Source organism: Solanum dulcamara, chromosome 5 (genome assembly GCF_947179165.1).
Source record: "Solanum dulcamara chromosome 5, daSolDulc1.2, whole genome shotgun sequence".
NCBI classification, from domain to species: Eukaryota; Viridiplantae; Streptophyta; class Magnoliopsida; order Solanales; family Solanaceae; genus Solanum; species Solanum dulcamara.
The window spans coordinates 79165953-79184505 of record NC_077241.1 but is presented as its reverse complement, the minus strand read 5'-3'; the positions used below and the strand labels follow the sequence as shown (position 1 = coordinate 79184505).

Genomic DNA, 18553 nt, shown 5'->3' with positions numbered 1-18553 from the left:
TGTAAAAATAATGTAGTTTTTATTCGATATTAATAAAACACTCAAATGGATGGAAGTAATTCATTATGAATAGCACTTTAATAATGTCTAGACCAACTTACTATCTTCTACCAAAATAAGTATGGACTAATTGTATCTATCCAGAGCACATGATAAGTAATCATATAGAACATTGGTCTTTTTTTTTCTCCAACAACTACAGCTTCCAATTTTATCCAAACAACAATGTGTAGAAACCTTGAAATAAAAAGCTAAAAGCTAAAAGCTAATCACTATGCTTAAAAAAATAACTTCAAGAAACCATAGGGCCAGAAATTCATCAACTTTTCTAATATTTATATTGCCTCTTCAACAGTAATATACCTACAGAAAAGGCAAATAAAATACAAGAATCATAGAAGAAAAAATCTATAGCACAAATTAATAATTTTAACAAAATTCCTATTGATATGGATACATACAGCAAACAAAACTGCATTTTTGAGCATCCAACTATTTTCTAGAAAATTCCCAGCTACAATATTTCTTTTTCTGAATGCACCTCAAAACTGGCTTCGAATGGGGTAGAAAGTTCCAACTTGTACTGGGTCAAGTGATTCCGTTTTCTCAAGAACTAGACAGACTGTATTCAATGTTATTATGCTGTTCTTGCTTTTCGTCAACAAATGGAAGACTCGCGGGATCTCTCTCCTCCAGCAGAAGACTTGTGGGTGTATTTGGTGGATAGTGGCTCAGGATTAAGTCGATCTCGTCTCCACTGATCTCTCTCCGATTCAGAAGAACCTAGGATAAACATGCACAAGAATCAATGATCTCCGCAACTGGTTTAACTAAATTATATGAAATAATTTGGACCTAAGTAACTTTTAATCTATGCACAATTGGTGGAGCCTTCTTCTAAAAAGAAGCATTACAAACATCAAGTTTATTCAACAGAGAATTACCCCAAAGTTGAGGATAGAAAAGTTCGAAAAACAAGTCTATAAGATAACTCATTCAATGTGTCGAGAACTACCTTCACTGTTTTGAGCAAGGCAGTATCGTGCTGCCTCAGCAGAGCAACTGTCTTTCCGTACATGTCACATATGAGCTCTTCCGTCTTCTTAGCAACATCATCATCCAAATTAAAGTTGATCGGCGGCTCAATTAAGTCATAATCATCATATAGTGATCCTCCAAAGTCAAGACGTGGACCCACAAACCTCACTCTCTTTACCCAGGGAGGAGGTTCTCCGTGTATGGCCATTGGGTTTTTCATATTCCATCTGTTCAAGGACAAAAGTCACAGCTCTGGCAGATACTGCGACGCCAACTAAATTATACCTAATGAGTACGTACATTGTGATTATCTTACGGGCAAGCCAGGATGCATCAGCAAGGTAGTTTACGGATGCTCTTGAAGTATCACGTCCATAAATGACTTCTTCAGCAGCTCTCCCTCCGAGAAACACCTTGTTCAAAGATGTACATAATGCAACCATCAGCTTTGAATGTCGGAAGAAAAAGTGCAAGCAGAAATCCGCATATAACTTCAAAAATTAGCACCTGAAGACGATGAAGCAGCCGTGGTAGCCGCTCAAACATGTATGACTCATCATCAAGACGATCAAACACAACTTGAGACAGGGTCTGCATGCCACTTTTGAATTTTCAGCAATCACGGGAAACAATTTACATGTTCATGAATTCTCCAGTAAAAACATACACACAACTTGATCAATACATGTTCAATTTTGTTAATAAAATGGACCTTGAGCCTAACTCAACTTCAAAAGCTAACTAAAGAGGTGAGCACCATCAAAGACCGTACAAGTGTTGTCAAAGGTGTGCTTAAGCCCCGAAGCGATACTCAAAACATGTTGAGTGCTTCGCTTCGGTATGTGCACTTCAGTGTCATCATCAAGGTTTTAAGGCATACGTTTCTTGCCAATGAGCCTCTTCTGAAGAGGTGTCAGTAAAAATTGATATTTCACTTTATCGTGATTTTTTAAAATTTCTTTGTTCATATATTTGTCGTTCATGCTTATAATTATTAGTCTTGGACTAAACATATATATTTGTATTTTTTTTCTCCCTTTGCGCAAGCACACACTTTATTTGAGTTTTGCGCTTAAAGCCCCAACAAACCTTATAGCTTTTTTGTGCTTTTTGTTTTTGATAACTGTTCCCCAAACCCCACTTGTGGGATTTCACTGGGTATGTTGTTGTTGTTGTTGTTTTGGATAACTGCATACAAGGAGACTTAGATCACACAGAGATTGCTAAGAACCATACACTTAACCGATATGTGATATAACACCCTCCAACACGCTCAAGACTAGACATTTGGAGTGTGAAAAAAAGACATGAATAGCCCAACACAAGTAAGTCCAACACTAAAAGAAGCGATTGGCTCTGATACCATATTAAGAAAAATTTAATTTGACTTGAATTCTTCACATAAAATGTAAAATATATAAGGCAGACACCTAAATTTGTCTTTGAGAGAAATTTCATCATGCTAGTATTGCTAAGCTGACCGAAGAAAGTAGAGGAGATGACTGATCAACCAAAGGGGAATGAATCATTTTTCAATTTTTCATTTTCTTTTAAGGTTTCATTGACCAAGGAATAAATTCAAAAATAGTAAATCTAATATTGTTCATTTTGTACCATTTTATCTTTATCACACTTATATTTTACAATTCGAATTAATATAGTTCTAAGCTCTTTCTTTTTCCATTTAGCTTTATTGTTAGTTTGGTTTGCAAATGATTGTCCAAGAGACAAATAAGGAGATTAACAGTCCATAGCTAATGGATACAAGATTCTAATTAAACTGTAGCCCAGGAATAAAGGAACTTAATGTACTAATATAGAATGCAGGCAAGGTATACATAAAATGTAATTTTGGTTGTGGAGTCCGGAAGAAGAGAAAAAGTAATATTGCCTATGTTCTTGTATGTCACACTTTCATTTTTAGTCCGTTCCAAATAGAATGACACTTCTATATTTGGAAACAATTTTTTTTTGATAAAGGTAATGTTGTACTCCAAATATTTGGAAACAGTTGACTTTACATTTGTCGTTTTATTACTAATGAGAAGTTTTTTATTAAACATAAACGTGTTGTGGCATGTTTAAGGCAATATTATCAAAGGCTCATTTTAGTGTACTTAAGACTTGAAGCTCAGAAAAGCTCAAGGGAGGCGCTTCATGTTGCTTAAGCTTCTTCAGTGTAGGCAAGGCACTTAGGCATGCACCTCATGCCCATGAGTTCTATCTTAAATCGAGCACTACTAAACAATAAATATAGTTGACAAAGAGATGTATTAATTGTTAAGTACAAACATTATGAATGATTTTTTTACTTTTTTCTTTCGTATATTTTTTCCTTCATTGTCCCTTTTCACTTACCCACAATTTAACTGTGCTTTGCGCTTAAATCCCTGTAGACCCGAGAGCTTTTTAAAGCTTTTGGCCTTTGACAACAATGATTTAAGGCCACAAGCTTCAAAAGTTTTATAGTCATATAAATGTTATGACACGAATTCGACCACAAGTTTCAAAAATCTTCATTTCTCTTTTAAACTCTGCATAATTTGGAATGGCGGGAGCAATAAATAAGACCAAAAAAGAGTGAGGTGTAAAAAGATGATGTTCAAAGATGAAGCAACTAGAAACAAATCAAACCTGGCCGCGCGGATTGATAGATATTCGGTCACAACGCTCAACTTCTGCATTCTCATATTGCCTCAAAAGATGAGAAGTCAATGCAGTCCCCACCTCAGTAATCGCTCGGCGACACTGCCCCTGATGACCCAACTCAATTCCAACCCGTCTAGGTCCTACTGTAAGTCGGTCAACTGCATCATCCATATCTGAATGAAGAATTGAGTTATGCCCTCTCCTGACTGCTACTAGAGCAGCTTCCTGGAGAAGCTGAGCCAGCTTTGCACCTGACCATCCTGTATTTTAAGACCACCATTTAGCAGATCAGGAGCAGGATTTAAAATGAGAATCACTATAATGCAAAAATATTATGGATGAACTATTGCATTAACCCTCATCTTCCACTGGCATTAGGAGATGTAATCATTTAGAGTCATGGGAACAAAAGACTAGTGGCCTGAAGATGTTCTTGTATGAACAGAAAGGAAGTAAAGTTGAATACCAGGTAAATTTTGGGCATAACTAGACAAATCAACAGTATCTGATAGTTTAACTTTCCGTGCATGTACTTTCAAAATTTCCAATCTTCCTTTTGCATTGGGAGGGCGAATTCTGATCTGAAAGAGAGAAATGTAACGAGCATGAAATGTGGTGTTCCAGAAAAAAGTGAGGAAAAAAGATCACATAGCTACTATAAGTAATTTGACACTTCTTAAACTGACTCATAATCTCAACTAAACTATATTAACTTATGATGTTATATTAAGTTCAGGGCCCCTTTATTTTTGAAAAGGCAAGGTATTTTGTTCAGGCTTCAGGGTACTTGATCTCTATAGAATCTACCAAGAGCTATTGGTGTCTCACATAATAAACAAGTCGCCTGAAACGAAAAATGATTCCTACCTTGCAAGCCAAACCATGTTTTTCCCATAAACAGCACCTATTAAGATTCAAAAGCCCAAATACAGTGGCCCCATCCAAGGACTTTGTAAAGGAACTTTGCAGTACACTAGACATCACATAAAAGAACATAAAAAACATACTGTATTACAGATTGTAGTGGAATCATAACACTTCTTTTATTTTTATTTTAGGTTTGATTAGATTTTATCATATTATCCGCATATACGAACATCTTTATAGAATTTTCTATAAGTCGAGAAATCACGAACAGGAGCCTTCTATAAACATGGAAAATGTTGTCTACCTCCTCCTAACCAACGCGCACATACCCACAGAACCATGAATAGAGTGATTCAAGTCATGAGGAGCTGAGTTAATAAAAAGTTTAATTCAATAGGAGAACAAACCTTGCGATCAAATCTACCAGGACGAAGAAGGGCAGGATCTAATAAATCCCTTCGATTTGTGGCCCCTAGGAATATAACGCCTTTCCCAGTATCAAATCCATCTAGCTCGATCAACAACTGATTTAGAGTAGTTTCCCTTTCTTGAGTTGCCGCGTTATAGAGGTGATCAGTTGATTCACTAAATATTCCTTGACGCCTGTTTATTAAGAATAATAATTTTGAGAAACTATAACCACTGCACATGTCTACATGTCATTTATGAACGACAAAGTTATTTCTTCACAATTAAAAGAATATCTAGACAGCCACACACTGAAGACATTAGCATTGTCCACAACATGACATTAGTACCTTCAAGTTCAAAAACCCAATTTCAATAGTTCTACCACTAGCTAAAAAAGGGGTTGCGACATGAGAAACACCCAGATGCTTCAGCTCCAGATTTCCCTTTGTGCTAAGCTAAACCAGTAAAAGAAGCACACATTCACCATTATTCATTTAGACAAATTCCCATACCTGGTTGCGAGTGCATCAATTTCATCAATGAAGATAACTGATGGTTTATTCACCTGTGACAAGAATCAGGGCATTCTTCAAAACATAGAAAGGGAAGTCGCATTGTTCATTGACTACGTACTGTGCTCACCTTGGCTCTCTTGAACAAATCTCTAATACGAGCAGAACCAACACCAACTAGAACTTCTACAAATTCAGAACCAGCCATTTGGTAAAAAGGAACACCAGCTTCACCTGCTATTGCCTTGGCAACCAGGGTCTGAGAAAAACATCATATAGCATATTAGTGAAGACCCTTTTTTTTTCCAGAAATCCCATCTAAGGTCTGAAATGGACAACGAACCTTGCCACATCCAGGAGGTCCCTCCAAAAGAACTCCATGTGGGGGCTTGATCCCCATTTTATCAAATAGTTCAGGATTCTTCAGGTATCTTACCAACTAGCCAGCAAAAATTGGCAGGAATTAGAAGCATTTTAATCTAAAGAGTGGCTGAGGGACAAGCTTTTTACACATTATAATGGAAAAGAATAATATCCCTCTGTCCTAGTTTATGTGACACACTTTCCTTTTAAGTCAATCCCAAAAAGAAGGACACATTTCCTTATTTGGCAAATGTTCCCATGTTGGGTCCCACTTACGGGGCAAAAGTCCACAAAGACGCACTCTTCTATTTAAAAATTCATTTATTTTAAGGGTAGTTTTGGAATATGCAAAGTCTTCTTGTATTTCTTAAACTCAGTGTGCAGTCAAATAACATCACATAAATTGGGATGGAGGGAATACACAATAAGGAAGTATTATATGTGGTGTAAGGTTACCTCTTGAAGTTCTTCCACTGCTTCCTCAATCCCAGCTACATCATTAAATGTGACTCCAGTTGAACCCTGAACAGAAACTTCTTACTTAGACAAAATAGTGGTCATAATCTACAAAAGAAAAGTCGTGAATGTGCGTGACCAGAGAGTGTGAGAAACAGGAAACTCACATCAACTCGTGCTTGTGGCTTAGACTGAGAGAATTCTATGCCTTGCCATATATCCTGAATGAAGCACATAACATCTTAAATTTGCAAGAAGCAAGTGTTTCTAAACTGCTAATCTAGGATAGGGAGTATTACTCACCCACTTTCTGAAGTTCTTAGGTCTTCGTGAAAGAGTAAATCGGACAAGAAGAACCATAGTCACAAAAACAAGCATGATTGGTTTCAGCATCTCAATACTGGCAGAGACACCACCAAATGTGTACAATTCATACAACTTGGAGAAAATTCCTCCATCAGTAAAAGCATCAGCAACCTTATCCCATACTGTTTCTAAGATACCAAAGATGAGACCAAAGAACAGCTTAAGAAATGGTTTGGCCACAGGCCACATGACATACACAGTCACGGCAAAGACAAAGCTTGTCACAGCAAACACAGCCGAAGCCAGGAAAGCACCCACAATCACCGCAGCAGCAGTCATTACAGCAGTCAACATTGCAAGTTCTACCATTACTCTGCTTGATATCTTTGATGCAGCTGGATTAGGATACTCTGGTAATTTTCCCACCCAAGACTGCAATAGGATCACTCTGTCAGAGGCAAAGGAAAAAGAAAAAAAGGTTTCCAACATATTTTGGTTTCCAACATACTTGAAAAGTCAAAGAGTTCCCCACCCTGTTATTGGTAAACCACATCTTTATCCGGCCGAACTTAGGTTCTACAATCTTGCCAATTGGATTACTAGAGAAAGCACCTATTCCTTCAAGGCTCAAGCAACTAAAAGGTCAATCTTAAGCTAAAAAGATGAGATAAAACAACCTTACACTAAGGAATTTGAGAACCTTTTCAGATATTTTAATTACTCTTTTCCCTTGTTATATAGACAGCCACCAGTATAACACGATGTCGATTTGTCTACACTTTCGAAAATATATGATCTTAAAAAGAAATGACAGATTTGATTACTAAAAATTGTGCTCCTCTTTCCAAGCATCATATAATTAGATTGAAAGATAATTTCGTATAGCACTTTTTAGGCTGTCAGTTGACATTTAGATGTGCAACAAATGTCAACCCGACTATATATTCATCCCAATAGACAGCACATAAATATATCAACAGTCTACGTTAAACTCATTTATCGCTCAAGTTTTCAAACTAAAGTCATGATTTCCATTTTCAAATTTCACCATCTTCCGCTAACCCTAAAAGCTTCCCAGTATATTATGCGGATTCTTCCCCATGGTTCCAAACACAAAGTAGTCCCTCCATTTCAAAAAGAATGACCTCCTTCCTTTTTAATCTGTTTCAAAAAGAATGACCCCTTTTCTTTTTTGGTAGAACTTTAATTTCAACTTTCCACGTGGCATGTTTAAGGCCACAAGATTAAAGGGTACTTTGGTACATTTGACATAACTTTAGTTTAGGACCACAAGATGAAAAAGTCTTCTTTGTTTTCTTAAACTCCGTGTCAAGTCAAACTAGGTCATTCTTTTTGAAACGGAGAGAGTAACTTAATATGGCATGAATTTATTTTACCCACAAAGGCTAACAATTAAAATATAACCATCAGATTATCAACATTAACCACAGTGTGCAGTAACAAATATTAGCAGCCGATATGCTTTTGTCTGCAGCTACGTATATATTTGAGTTTTAAATACACGTATACTTCAATTTGATTTTTTACTTTCTCATGGCAGCTTATACTTGTCTGCTTACATGTCTTTTTGTCAAATTGAAATATTGCTATGTGTTTATTAGAACTGTGCACAAGAAGGTTTTTTCTTCTTAATTAGTAACAGGCATAACAAGGCACGTAAGCTTGAGTATTACTTTAAAACGGTCAACAACAAAAGATCCCAAGCATCTAGGTCAAAACAGATAATCTGAATTTAGTGAACATTTTACCTAAGGGAGTAAAGGCTAATTCCATAAAACTTTCACAAGAATTTCCTGTCAATAGATAGTAACTACAATGAATCAAGACATAATGAGAAACAGTAATTAAGTTTTCATCTGGAACTTGCAATCGATGCATTCGGTTGATGACAGATATGTAAATGTTGTTGCAAAGAAGCATGTCTATCAAATAAGAAAACAAGGAAGCTTACCACATCATCACGACACTAAACTATACTTCAGTACAAGTGCTTGTTAACAAATAAAATAATTCAGAAATCATAGCAATGCACCGCCTGCTTAAGCTATATGTTTAAGTGCTGATAAATCATTGTTTTGTTCTTGTTTTTCAATATTTTTCTATTTCTAGTTCTACATGTTGTTCCTTTAGCCTCGGTTATCTTATTATCTTGTTGCTGTTTCTGCCTGTTGCTACTGCTACTGATTTTTTATCGTTCTTTGAGCTGAGGGTCTATCATAAACACATCTTTACCTTTCTCAAGGCAGGGGTAAGGTCTGCATACACACTACCCACCCCCAGACCCCACCTGTGATATTACTCTAGGTTTGTTGTTGTTGTTGTTAAACTTTTTTCCATCCGATAATGAAGCTAATGTCACTATGCATCATTAAACAAAGCACTGAGATAAGTGAAATACCATCATTTGCTTCTCGACTTCATATCGCGGCCCCGTGTACTCCTCTAGTAGAGCCTGAGCTTGATTTTGATCCAGCTTCATTGCCCTATAGAATGATCACATAAACGAAAAATCTATAATATGAAGTGAAAGAAATCAACCAGTTTATGATACTAACCATTTAGTTCTCTGCAAGCTCTTCTCTCCAGGCATCTCCTTCAACTCAACAACAAAATCTCTAACCCCAAATCCCAAAGAAGCTCCAGTATCCTCTTTAAAAGTCAACAACTTTATCTTATCACATTTCATGTACTTCTGAAAATCCTCCAAGCTCATCTTAGGCAAATCCTCAACATTTTTTTCAAATTCCTCTTCTTCAGATAAATTAGCACCAAAAATTTGCTCAGGAACATATAACTTCCCCTTATACTCCCTCAAAATATCCTTCAAAAACACATCCCCGGACTTCATTAAACTACCCTCATCATTTGCATTCGTCACCATTCCTTTAATATTCAACCTTTTTAGTATCTCTAAAACACCACCATTCAATAAACCCTTCTTACCCAAATCCTCTTTTTCCTTTAGGGTGTAGAGTTTATTCCCAATTAGGTATTTGGGTTCCACTTGACTGGGGTTTTCTTTCAAAACCCTAGTCACAAAATCCTCATTATTGGTTCCCCCATCTTCAGAGGACTTCGAATTTGACCTCCATTTTCCAAGAATTGCATATGGGCATTGATAAAAATGTGATCTTTTTCTAAAATTTCTATGAAAAATGGAATTTGTATAACTTTTCTGAAATGGGAATTTGATTATGAATGAACTTTGAAGTTGAATGTTGGGCTGTGGCTGATGAATAGACCTTGCTGATATACAATTATTACCTGCTGAAAAAGACATGTTTACTGAACTGAGACTCATTGAAGAAGCATTTTTGCTGTGCCAAAATTGGAGTATTTTTTTTAGCTCTACAGGTTGTTCATTCTGGGAGTGTATGAAGATTAGCTTCGCAAGGGAGAAAATGGAGTTTATCAGAATCCGAATTGTCAAACGGGTGACACGATGACCCGTATCCGAATTGTCAAATGGGCCTGTGGTTTTAAGCATTTAAATGAAGGTAACAAGAGTATTGTGGGATTTTTCACCACTAGGCTGGCTAAAATACAATATAGATGAGGCTTCAAGGGAAATCTAGGTATAAGCTCCTATGCCTTTTGTTTGAAGAATGAAAGAGGAGATTTACTGTATGCATGCAGAAGGAGCTACTATTGAAAACACCATTAATACTGTAATAGAGGCAAAGACGATTTTAGAAGCATATAAACATAGCAAGCAGAAACAACACTAATATAATCATTCAAACGGACTCTATGTTATTGTATAAGATTCTACAAGGAAAATGGTCATATCTTTGGATAATCACAGATATGGTGACAGAAATCAAAACATTCTTTCAGGACAAACAACATACATTCCAACACATTATTAGGGAAGGAAATCAACTAGCAGACTACTTAGCAAATATTGCAATCAATAAAGGAGGGTGCAACTATCAAGATTTCATCAGTTTGGAAGTAGCTGGAAGAAAAATTATTAACAGTGAGTGATAAACTAAAATATCCCTATTTGAGAGTAACTCCAGCAAAGGGAACGAGGGGACAGGGAGGTTTAAAGTGTTATGTGTTTTGTTTTTTGTTATTTATTTATTTTTTTCCTAATCGATTGGGTCATGTAGAAAATGAATTTTGACCGAAGTGGTGTAAGGTGGTGTTTATACTCATTATCTCATCAATAAAATATCAAAATTTTGTTTAAAAAAATAATATAAGGAAGGAGTGTGTAAATATAGACTTTAGGCTCATTTGGCAGGAGTGATAAGAGATAATTAATTTCACGATTAATTTTAGGATGAATTTATCTCATGTTTGGTTGGAATAAAATTGTGGAATAACTTATCTCGAATTTAATGTGGGATAACTAATTTCGACTTAACTAATTTTGAAATAACTTGATCCGACCTACCGAGACAGAATTTGAAATTTGCTACAATTAAATGAGCCCTTAACATATATTGAAGTAAATATATAGGAGAGATAGAGTTAATAGACAAAAACTTGTTATTTTAGAAAAATATGGTGATCTTCCTCCTTTTTTTCCTGATGGATGATCTCTGGAATTATTAAATTCATTTTATTATTGCCTAATAAAATTGTGAACTCAAAGGGTGGGGTGGGGTATAAAGGCTAATATATTTGATTGATAGACTTTATATTTTGAGCTTTTAGATTAGGGAAAAGACATAAATTTCTCCTGAACGCATAACACCACTCTCATAATATGTGGTGTATTACATTTACTGTCACGTGGCGCCATGTTAGTGCCACGTCATCGCCATGTCAGAAATTATAATGTTTTATATTCTTTTCTTTATTAATTAATTTTTCTTTTATTAACTTTATTTTATACTAATTAAATTCTAATTAATTATTAAATATTCATCCAATTTTTTATATTTTTTTCCTTTTCTTTTCTTTATTAATTAACTTTTTTTATTAACTATATTTTATACTAATTAGCTCATAATTAATTATTAACCACTCATCCGATTTTTTATATTTCTTTTCTTTATTAATTAACTTTTTTTATTAACTATATTTTATACTAATTAACTCTTAATTAATTATTAACTACCAATCCGATTTTTTATATTTTTTTCTTTATTAATTAACTTTTTTTTATTAACTATATTTTATACTAATTAACTCCTAATTAATTATTAACCACCCATCCCCCCACCCCACCCAACCCCAATCGTCTTCTCCACCAAAATGGGGAGAATAATTCTTCTTCTTCTTAATGAGTTTTGAAAGAAAAAAAATCAAGATTCAAAATGGAGAGTAAATAGAGGTGTTGTAAAGAAGAAGAGGGTAGGTGGGTGCAAAGAAGAAAAGACGTGGGGGTGGGGTAATTTTGTTTTTTAATTGTTTTTACTTTAATGGGTTTTGAAAGAAAAAAAAATTAAGATTCAAAATGAGAGTAGATGGAGGTGAATGTGAAGAAGAAGAATGTAGAAGAAAGGATATGGGGGTGGAGTGATTTTGTTTTTTTATTTTTTTTTTACTTTACATAATTTCTGACGCGCTTCTCCCTTTTTTTTGCCACGTCAGTTGTAGGGGGGTAATAATTTCACTTTTAGGTAGTTTAGGTGTGTAATAGGTCGCCATAATATTTAAGTACGTAACAAACTTTTTGGTATAACTTTAGGGGTGAATTTATGCATTTTTCCTAGATTATTAGTTGTACAAGTATTTCATGAACCATTTGTATTTTTAGTTATCTGCTATTAGTGATGAGAACTCGTTTCTAACAATTACCCGTAGGATTCCTTGAGGAAATAAGTTCTTTAAATACTAAAAAGTATTTAGAAGATATTGAATAGGAGTGCCAAGGGAGTTGGATGAGCGGATTAGATCGTAATTAAGCAAGTTAAAATAAACTGAGTTAATAAATGAATTGTGCTAAAATTAGCTGATCGGATCTTGACCTCGATTCTAACTCAAGAATTTTGAGCCCTAAGCCTTGGTCTCAACCCAAGACCTGACCTTCGGTCTCAACCCAAGATAGGACCTTGACTCGTGACTCGAGCCTCGACCCTTGGTCTCAGCATGGGATCCGAGAACCAACCCGAACCTAATCGGGGACTCAAGCCCCGACTCTTGATCTCAATACGAGACCCAACCATGACCCAAGACTCGACCTTTGGCATCGACTTAAGACCCAACCCCAACCCCAATTCTACCCTAATCTGGGACTAGAGCCTTGACCTTGACTCGAGATGGGGGACCTACAATGGTATTTCCACATAAAAAATGGTTACTTTTTAACAATTTTTCACATACTGACTATTTTTCAAAAATCAATCCAACAATTTTTACTATATTGTGGGCCGTAACATATGTTCCAGTGTATCTCGTTGGAGAATTAGAGTTCTAGTCAAACATAAATGTCCTCAAACTCAAAAACCTTGAACAAAGTTTTTCTTTTTCCCTTACTATGGCGAATTGGGTAGAACTGCCCAACGATCTGATTGCTAAAATTGCAAATCGTGTTAAAGTGATTGAAGATTTCATTGTTTTTCGTGCTGTTTGTACCTCTCGGCGAATTGCCGCTACCAAGGACAACTTCCGATGTGTTTTCACCTCAAGTTCCGTAGCTAATGTTGGCTGACAAAGATGACGATTATCGAGAATTTTACTCTCTTACCAAGAAGAAAATTTCGCGCATATTTCTCCCAGAAGCTAGAGGAGGATTATGTTTTTCGTCACAGGGATGGCTCTGTACAATGGAAAAGAATACCGGAGAGATTAGCTTGTTGCATCCTTTCACCCGTGCCCAAATTCAACTTCCTCTCGAAAAAGGCATATGGGTTTTAAATGGTTACGAAGCAGGACCTATAGAGGAGATATGTAACTTTATGGACAAAGTTTGTTTTAACTGCAAGTCCTTCTGTTACGTCACCTCAACTAGACTAAAATTCACATTCAAATAACTAACGCCGCGTTCACAGCTATGAATTATTATAAGAGTCAATTTTATTATCTGACATGGTGTGGTAAAGTTTGGGTTTTCGAAATTTCAGGACCTCGCTTGGTTATTGAGCTGGAGAATCATATATGGCGTCACAAGTTAGCTCAGTTTTACCTAGTCGAGCTATCTGGTGCTATTTTACCCATAAATTGTATGGATTGTTTCATACTTTTGAGAGTAGAAGAGATATGGGGACTTACAATCTTGAAGATGGAAAAATCGAATCTCTAAGTCTTATGAGCCAGGCAACTTGGATTGCACCATCATTCTGATAACCTTTTCTTTCTAGCTTTGAGATTTATTAGTTTTTTTGGATGATGAATGAATGTCATCGTATCTGATCAATTTGTCTAGACAATTGAGGCTTATGATATTCAATTCACTTTAGTCCCTCTATTTCACTTTGTTTGTCCTAGTTTGACTTACACATTCTTTAATTAACTTTTGAAATTTGTGGTCTTAAACATTGCCATAACATTTGAGTGAATTTTTGAAACTTGTCGTTTTAAACAAGTCATACTGTCATAGCATATATTACGGCTGCTATTATCCCTCAAATATGTATGGGATCAATGAATTTCAGTACAGATTATATATCATTTGCAAACACGCAAAAATTTGTACTTCTACTTGCATAGGTACTCTAGAAGGTAATTTTCGGGCTTATAGAGGTTTAAGGCAAGGGAATTCCCTTTCCCCTTTCCTATTTTTAGCTAGTTTAGGAGTGTTTCAGCAGATTGGTGTTTAAGGCGATGGAATTATCATGGATCAGGGGATACAGGATATGTGCTTTGGATCATAAAAACGCCGAGATTACCCATATTTTGTATGCTGACGACACAGACAGACTCATAGAGATTACTACATTTTCCCCTAGAAAATTTCTACAAGATGCATTCTCTTGCTCAAACATCTGTAATCTGTTGTTTATATTAATGTACCCATCCACAAGTTCGATGTGGAACTTGATTGTCAACCGGCCCTAATTCTCTCTGCTTTCACTCAATAAACCAGCACATTAGACTCGCCGTATTATCAGTATATGTACAGTATTGTTGTAGAAGGTCTTGAGAATTTATAATTGTAAGTCTTGGACTACACATGAGTATCTCTATTAAACAGATGCTATATTTGTGGAAATAACAGTGGAATATACTATTCCATCAAAGGACTTTCCAGCCATACTGTCCAACAAATCCAAGTTTTTCACTAACGGGTTTCAAAATATAAAAAGTAAACAACATGACAAAATCGGGTAACAAGTAATAGTGCACTGGATAACTCAACTAGATAAAACTGAACTAACAATCTCCAGCTTGTAAAATAGGAGCAGCAACTTCAAAACCCCACCCTTAATATCATCGAATCCACCGTTATTGTTAATGTCGATATGAGTCCAATTTTGGTCGTCATGGTTGTATTTATTTATTTTTTGATCAAAATGGAATATAACGGAAATCGTTTACTAAACTCCATGCAAAACTATTTCAAAATCTCTTGAAGTTGTCTACATCCTCCTCATGGCTAACAGATGTAACTAATGACACACTAATACACATAACATGACACATCTTTAAGAGTCTATGCATTGGTTGTTAGACGATACACATAAACACGATCAATAAGAGAGGCTCCTAAATTTCAAACTCTAAATCGAAGGTAGGAGAAAAAACTCTCATCACTTCATGTCATTCTTGAGTGAACGGAGACATGCTGATATTGACATCCTCCGATGATCACCTGCATAGCTTTCAGCTATAGCTTACTCCATCACCCTTTACAACCTCACCAATCCGGTCTGCAATGCTCGTCTTCTGTACTTCCCCAAGAATCCTATGAGCTGCTTCTGGACTTACTACAAGGAGCATGCCGATTCCCATATTGAAAGTCCGCATCATCTCAGCATCTTCTATTCTTCCAGCCTCTTGAATCCATTTAAAAACAGGAGGAATTGTCCAAGAGCCCTCGTAAATAATGGCTCCTGTAATGTGGGCTATTTCTTTAACCCCTCCTTTGTTAATAATATCAAGAACCTGTTTAACATATATAACAGTTGGGCAAATCAAAGCTTCACCAAGTGTAATAGTTTCACCAGGAAGCTGGTCTTTCAAAGAAAAGCCACTTTGCTTCAGAACCCTTCTAACAAGAGAAAACTCATTTGAATGAACTCCACTAGATGGTAAACCAATAAGAACGTCTCCAACCTTGATACTTTTCCCGTCAATAACTGAATCCTTTTTAACAATGCCCACAGCAAACCCACTGTCATACTCGCCGTCAGCATAGAAATCTGGCATCTCAGCAGTCTCTCCTCCCCCTAGAAGAGCACAGTCAGATTGCTGGCAACCATCCACAATACCTTTTATGACCTTCTCTGCAAGGTCAACATCAAGGCGGCTGGTTGCAAAATAATCAAGGAAAAATAAAGGTTTTGCTCCAGAAGTGACAATGTCATTAACACTCATCGCAACCAGATCAATCCCAATGGTATCATGAATTCCTGTTTCAAATGCCAACTTAAGTTCTGTCCCCACACCATCAGTACCAGCCACAAGATATGAATCCCCTAATGGAAAGAGCCCTCCAAATCCCCCAATTCCAGGTGCCATTTTGGCTATTCTCCTCACAAGCTCTGATCCTGCATCAATGTCCACGCCAGCATCCTTATATGTAAAGACTGCTGGGCTCATCTGCAGCAGTGTCAACCTGACTGGCACTACAAGTAACCGAGAATGTAATGCTTCCCTCCCTGTTACTTTTAGCATTTATATCTTTGCATAAAGGCAATAGCTTCTTTGAGAAGCCCTAGAGCTTGGGTACACCTGATCTTGACTCAAAGAAAGAGGATTTTAAACGACAAACAGGGGATGCAGCAATGCACCTCGAAAGTTCCAAATTCGCTCCACAAGACGTGTTCATGGCAACTCAAGGAAAAATCTGCTTCAAGCTCATCAAACTGCTCGAAGAACTCGAAACTTCAGCAATGGCGGTAGCTGAACTGCAACCGGAGAAGTAGCAATGCCTGTAAGGGAACTCGGCTTTTTTAATTAGGGCTGGAGATGGAAGGGTTTGTGGTAGTACCCCTGCTGCACGGAGAGACTGGAGGTTCAAGCTCTATAATGATGGCGAATTCTCAGTCCTCCAAATTGCGAGCAGAGACGGGAGGTTCGTATGGTTGTATAATTGACCCTTATAATAATTTTGGTTATGGTTGTGTAATTGTGTGTGTGTTTTTTTTTTTTGACGGCAAACCTTAATTTACATATTATTTAAAGAAGGAAAAGTTGTATGTTCCAATTCATATTAGGACTCCTAGCCAATTGATGTGCGAGTCCTCGTTCTCCTCATCTTCTGTTTTTAGACCGTGATTACAACACATACCATACATTTATTGATTTGACGTAAATATTGTGCCGATTCTAAATATAAAACCATAAACATAGGTTTAACCTTTTTACTTGCCCCAGAAACCATAAACACATATTCTACTCTATGCGGAATTGGGAAGAATTACCCTACGACCTCATTGTTTTAATTGCAAAGCGTTTTAAATTGCTCAAAGACTTCACACCTTTTTGTTCTGTTTGTACCTCATGGAGAATTGCTGGTACAAAGGAAATTTATAAAGTGTGTCTGGCGCCCCAAGTTCCGCTGCTAATGCTAGCTGATAAAGATAACGATTATCGAGAATTTTGTTCTCTTGTAGGAGAAGAAGTTTCAACCATATTTCTCCCGAAGCTAGAAAGGCAAGAGTGTTATTCAACGAAGGGATGGCTTTGCACCATCGCATATACTATTAACGGAGAGATGAACTTGTTGCATCCTTTCTCCCGTACCCAAATTCAACTTCCTCCTGAAAAAAATTTATGGGCTTTACAGGATTACGGACCAGTTGAAGCTAGAGGTATTTACCATTGCGTGGACAAGGCCATCTTATATGCTAGTCCTTCTGTTACATCAGATTATGTGGTGTTAGTCTAATATTATGCAGGTGTAAATAATTTAGCTTTTTGGCGACCTGGAGTTGTCAACTGGAATGATATTGATAAAAAATTGAATGATACTGATGTTAAATGGGGTGCGATCTCTGATATCAACTATTATGATGGTCAATTTTATGGGATCACGTTTGATAGAGATGTTTGGGTTTTTGACATTGCAGGGCCTAACGACCCTCAACCAATTGTTGAACCCCGATTGCTTGTTCATCTAGAAGACGATATGATTGAACAACCTGCAACTGAGTTCTACCTAGTTGAGGTATCCGGTGCATTATTACTTGTTGCCCGATTTTCCTATGAAGACGGGCGCGATACTTTTAAATTTAAAGTGGTGGAACTAGATGTAATCAAAGGCGACATCAAGGAGATCAATACTTTGGGAGATTCATCAATTTTCTTGGGAAGTAATGCAGTGATTTCTATTGACTCCTCTAAGTTTGCACAAGTTAATCCTAATTATCATGGATCAGGGGATACAGGATATGTGCTTTGATCATAAAAACGTCGAGGTTACCCATATTATATATGCAAACGACACACAGAGATTACTATATTTTCTCCTAGAAAATTTCTACGAGATGCATTCACAAGTTCGATGCGGATCTTGATTTTCCACTAGCCCTTCTCTCTACTTTCACTCAATAAACCAGGACACTAGACTCGTCACCTCAGAAGTATATGTACAGTATTGTTATAGGTGGTTTTGAGAGTTTATTTCGGAGACTAGGAAGTAGGCACATTGAGTGCTTCTGTAACTCGATTACTTTATAATGTTATCACTTCTTGGTCTGAACTAGAGACTAGACTACTATAAGCAGAATTGATCCATACTATAAAACTGTAGATGCATAAATATTGGTGTGGTCTGAGTAGCCTCAACTTATGAGGTAAATAGTGGAGAGTAAAAACTGCACGACGTCCATCCATTTATGTGTCTACTCTAATTCTGTTTCCATCATAAT

General features: G+C 36.5%; 1 protein-coding gene and 2 pseudogenes across 2 annotated transcripts; 1 reads left to right on the top strand and 2 right to left on the bottom strand.

Annotated features, from left to right (window-relative positions):
* Positions 1–296: 296 nt before the first annotated feature.
* Positions 297–10113, bottom strand: LOC129890177 (probable inactive ATP-dependent zinc metalloprotease FTSHI 1, chloroplastic). The gene is made up of 15 exons (XM_055965733.1): positions 9179–10113; positions 9022–9106; positions 6600–7034; positions 6464–6517; positions 6297–6362; positions 5821–5916; positions 5608–5736; positions 5478–5530; positions 4962–5157; positions 4154–4268; positions 3673–3947; positions 1546–1629; positions 1339–1451; positions 1016–1265; positions 297–783 (listed from the first exon to the last, which is right to left on the bottom strand). Exons 1-15 carry the CDS (start codon positions 10108–10110, stop codon positions 607–609), a joined length of 3060 nt encoding a protein of 1019 aa, XP_055821708.1. The 5' UTR covers positions 10111–10113; the 3' UTR covers positions 297–606.
* A 2943-nt stretch (positions 10114–13056) lies between these two features.
* Positions 13057–17571, top strand: LOC129890813 (F-box protein At3g56470-like; annotated as a pseudogene).
* LOC129888612 (phosphoribosylformylglycinamidine cyclo-ligase, chloroplastic/mitochondrial-like) lies at positions 15295–16509 on the bottom strand (annotated as a pseudogene). The gene has a single exon (XR_008766691.1). The product of XR_008766691.1 is annotated as a phosphoribosylformylglycinamidine cyclo-ligase, chloroplastic/mitochondrial-like (transcript).
* Positions 17572–18553: the final 982 nt, after the last annotated feature.

Bases quoted from the DNA above. Each gene is read 5' to 3' on its own strand.
- LOC129890177 (XM_055965733.1), bottom strand. From the start codon at position 10,110: ATGCTTAAAACCACAGGCCCATTTGACAATTCGGATACGGGTCATCGT. The intron at 6,518-6,599 runs GTGAGTAATACT...TGCTTCATTCAG, and splicing joins CTAAGAACTTCAGAAAGTGG to GATATATGGCAAGGCATAGA. The intron at 5,158-5,477 runs GTATGGGAATTT...CTTAATAAACAG, and splicing joins ATTGATGCACTCGCAACCAG to GCGTCAAGGAATATTTAGTG.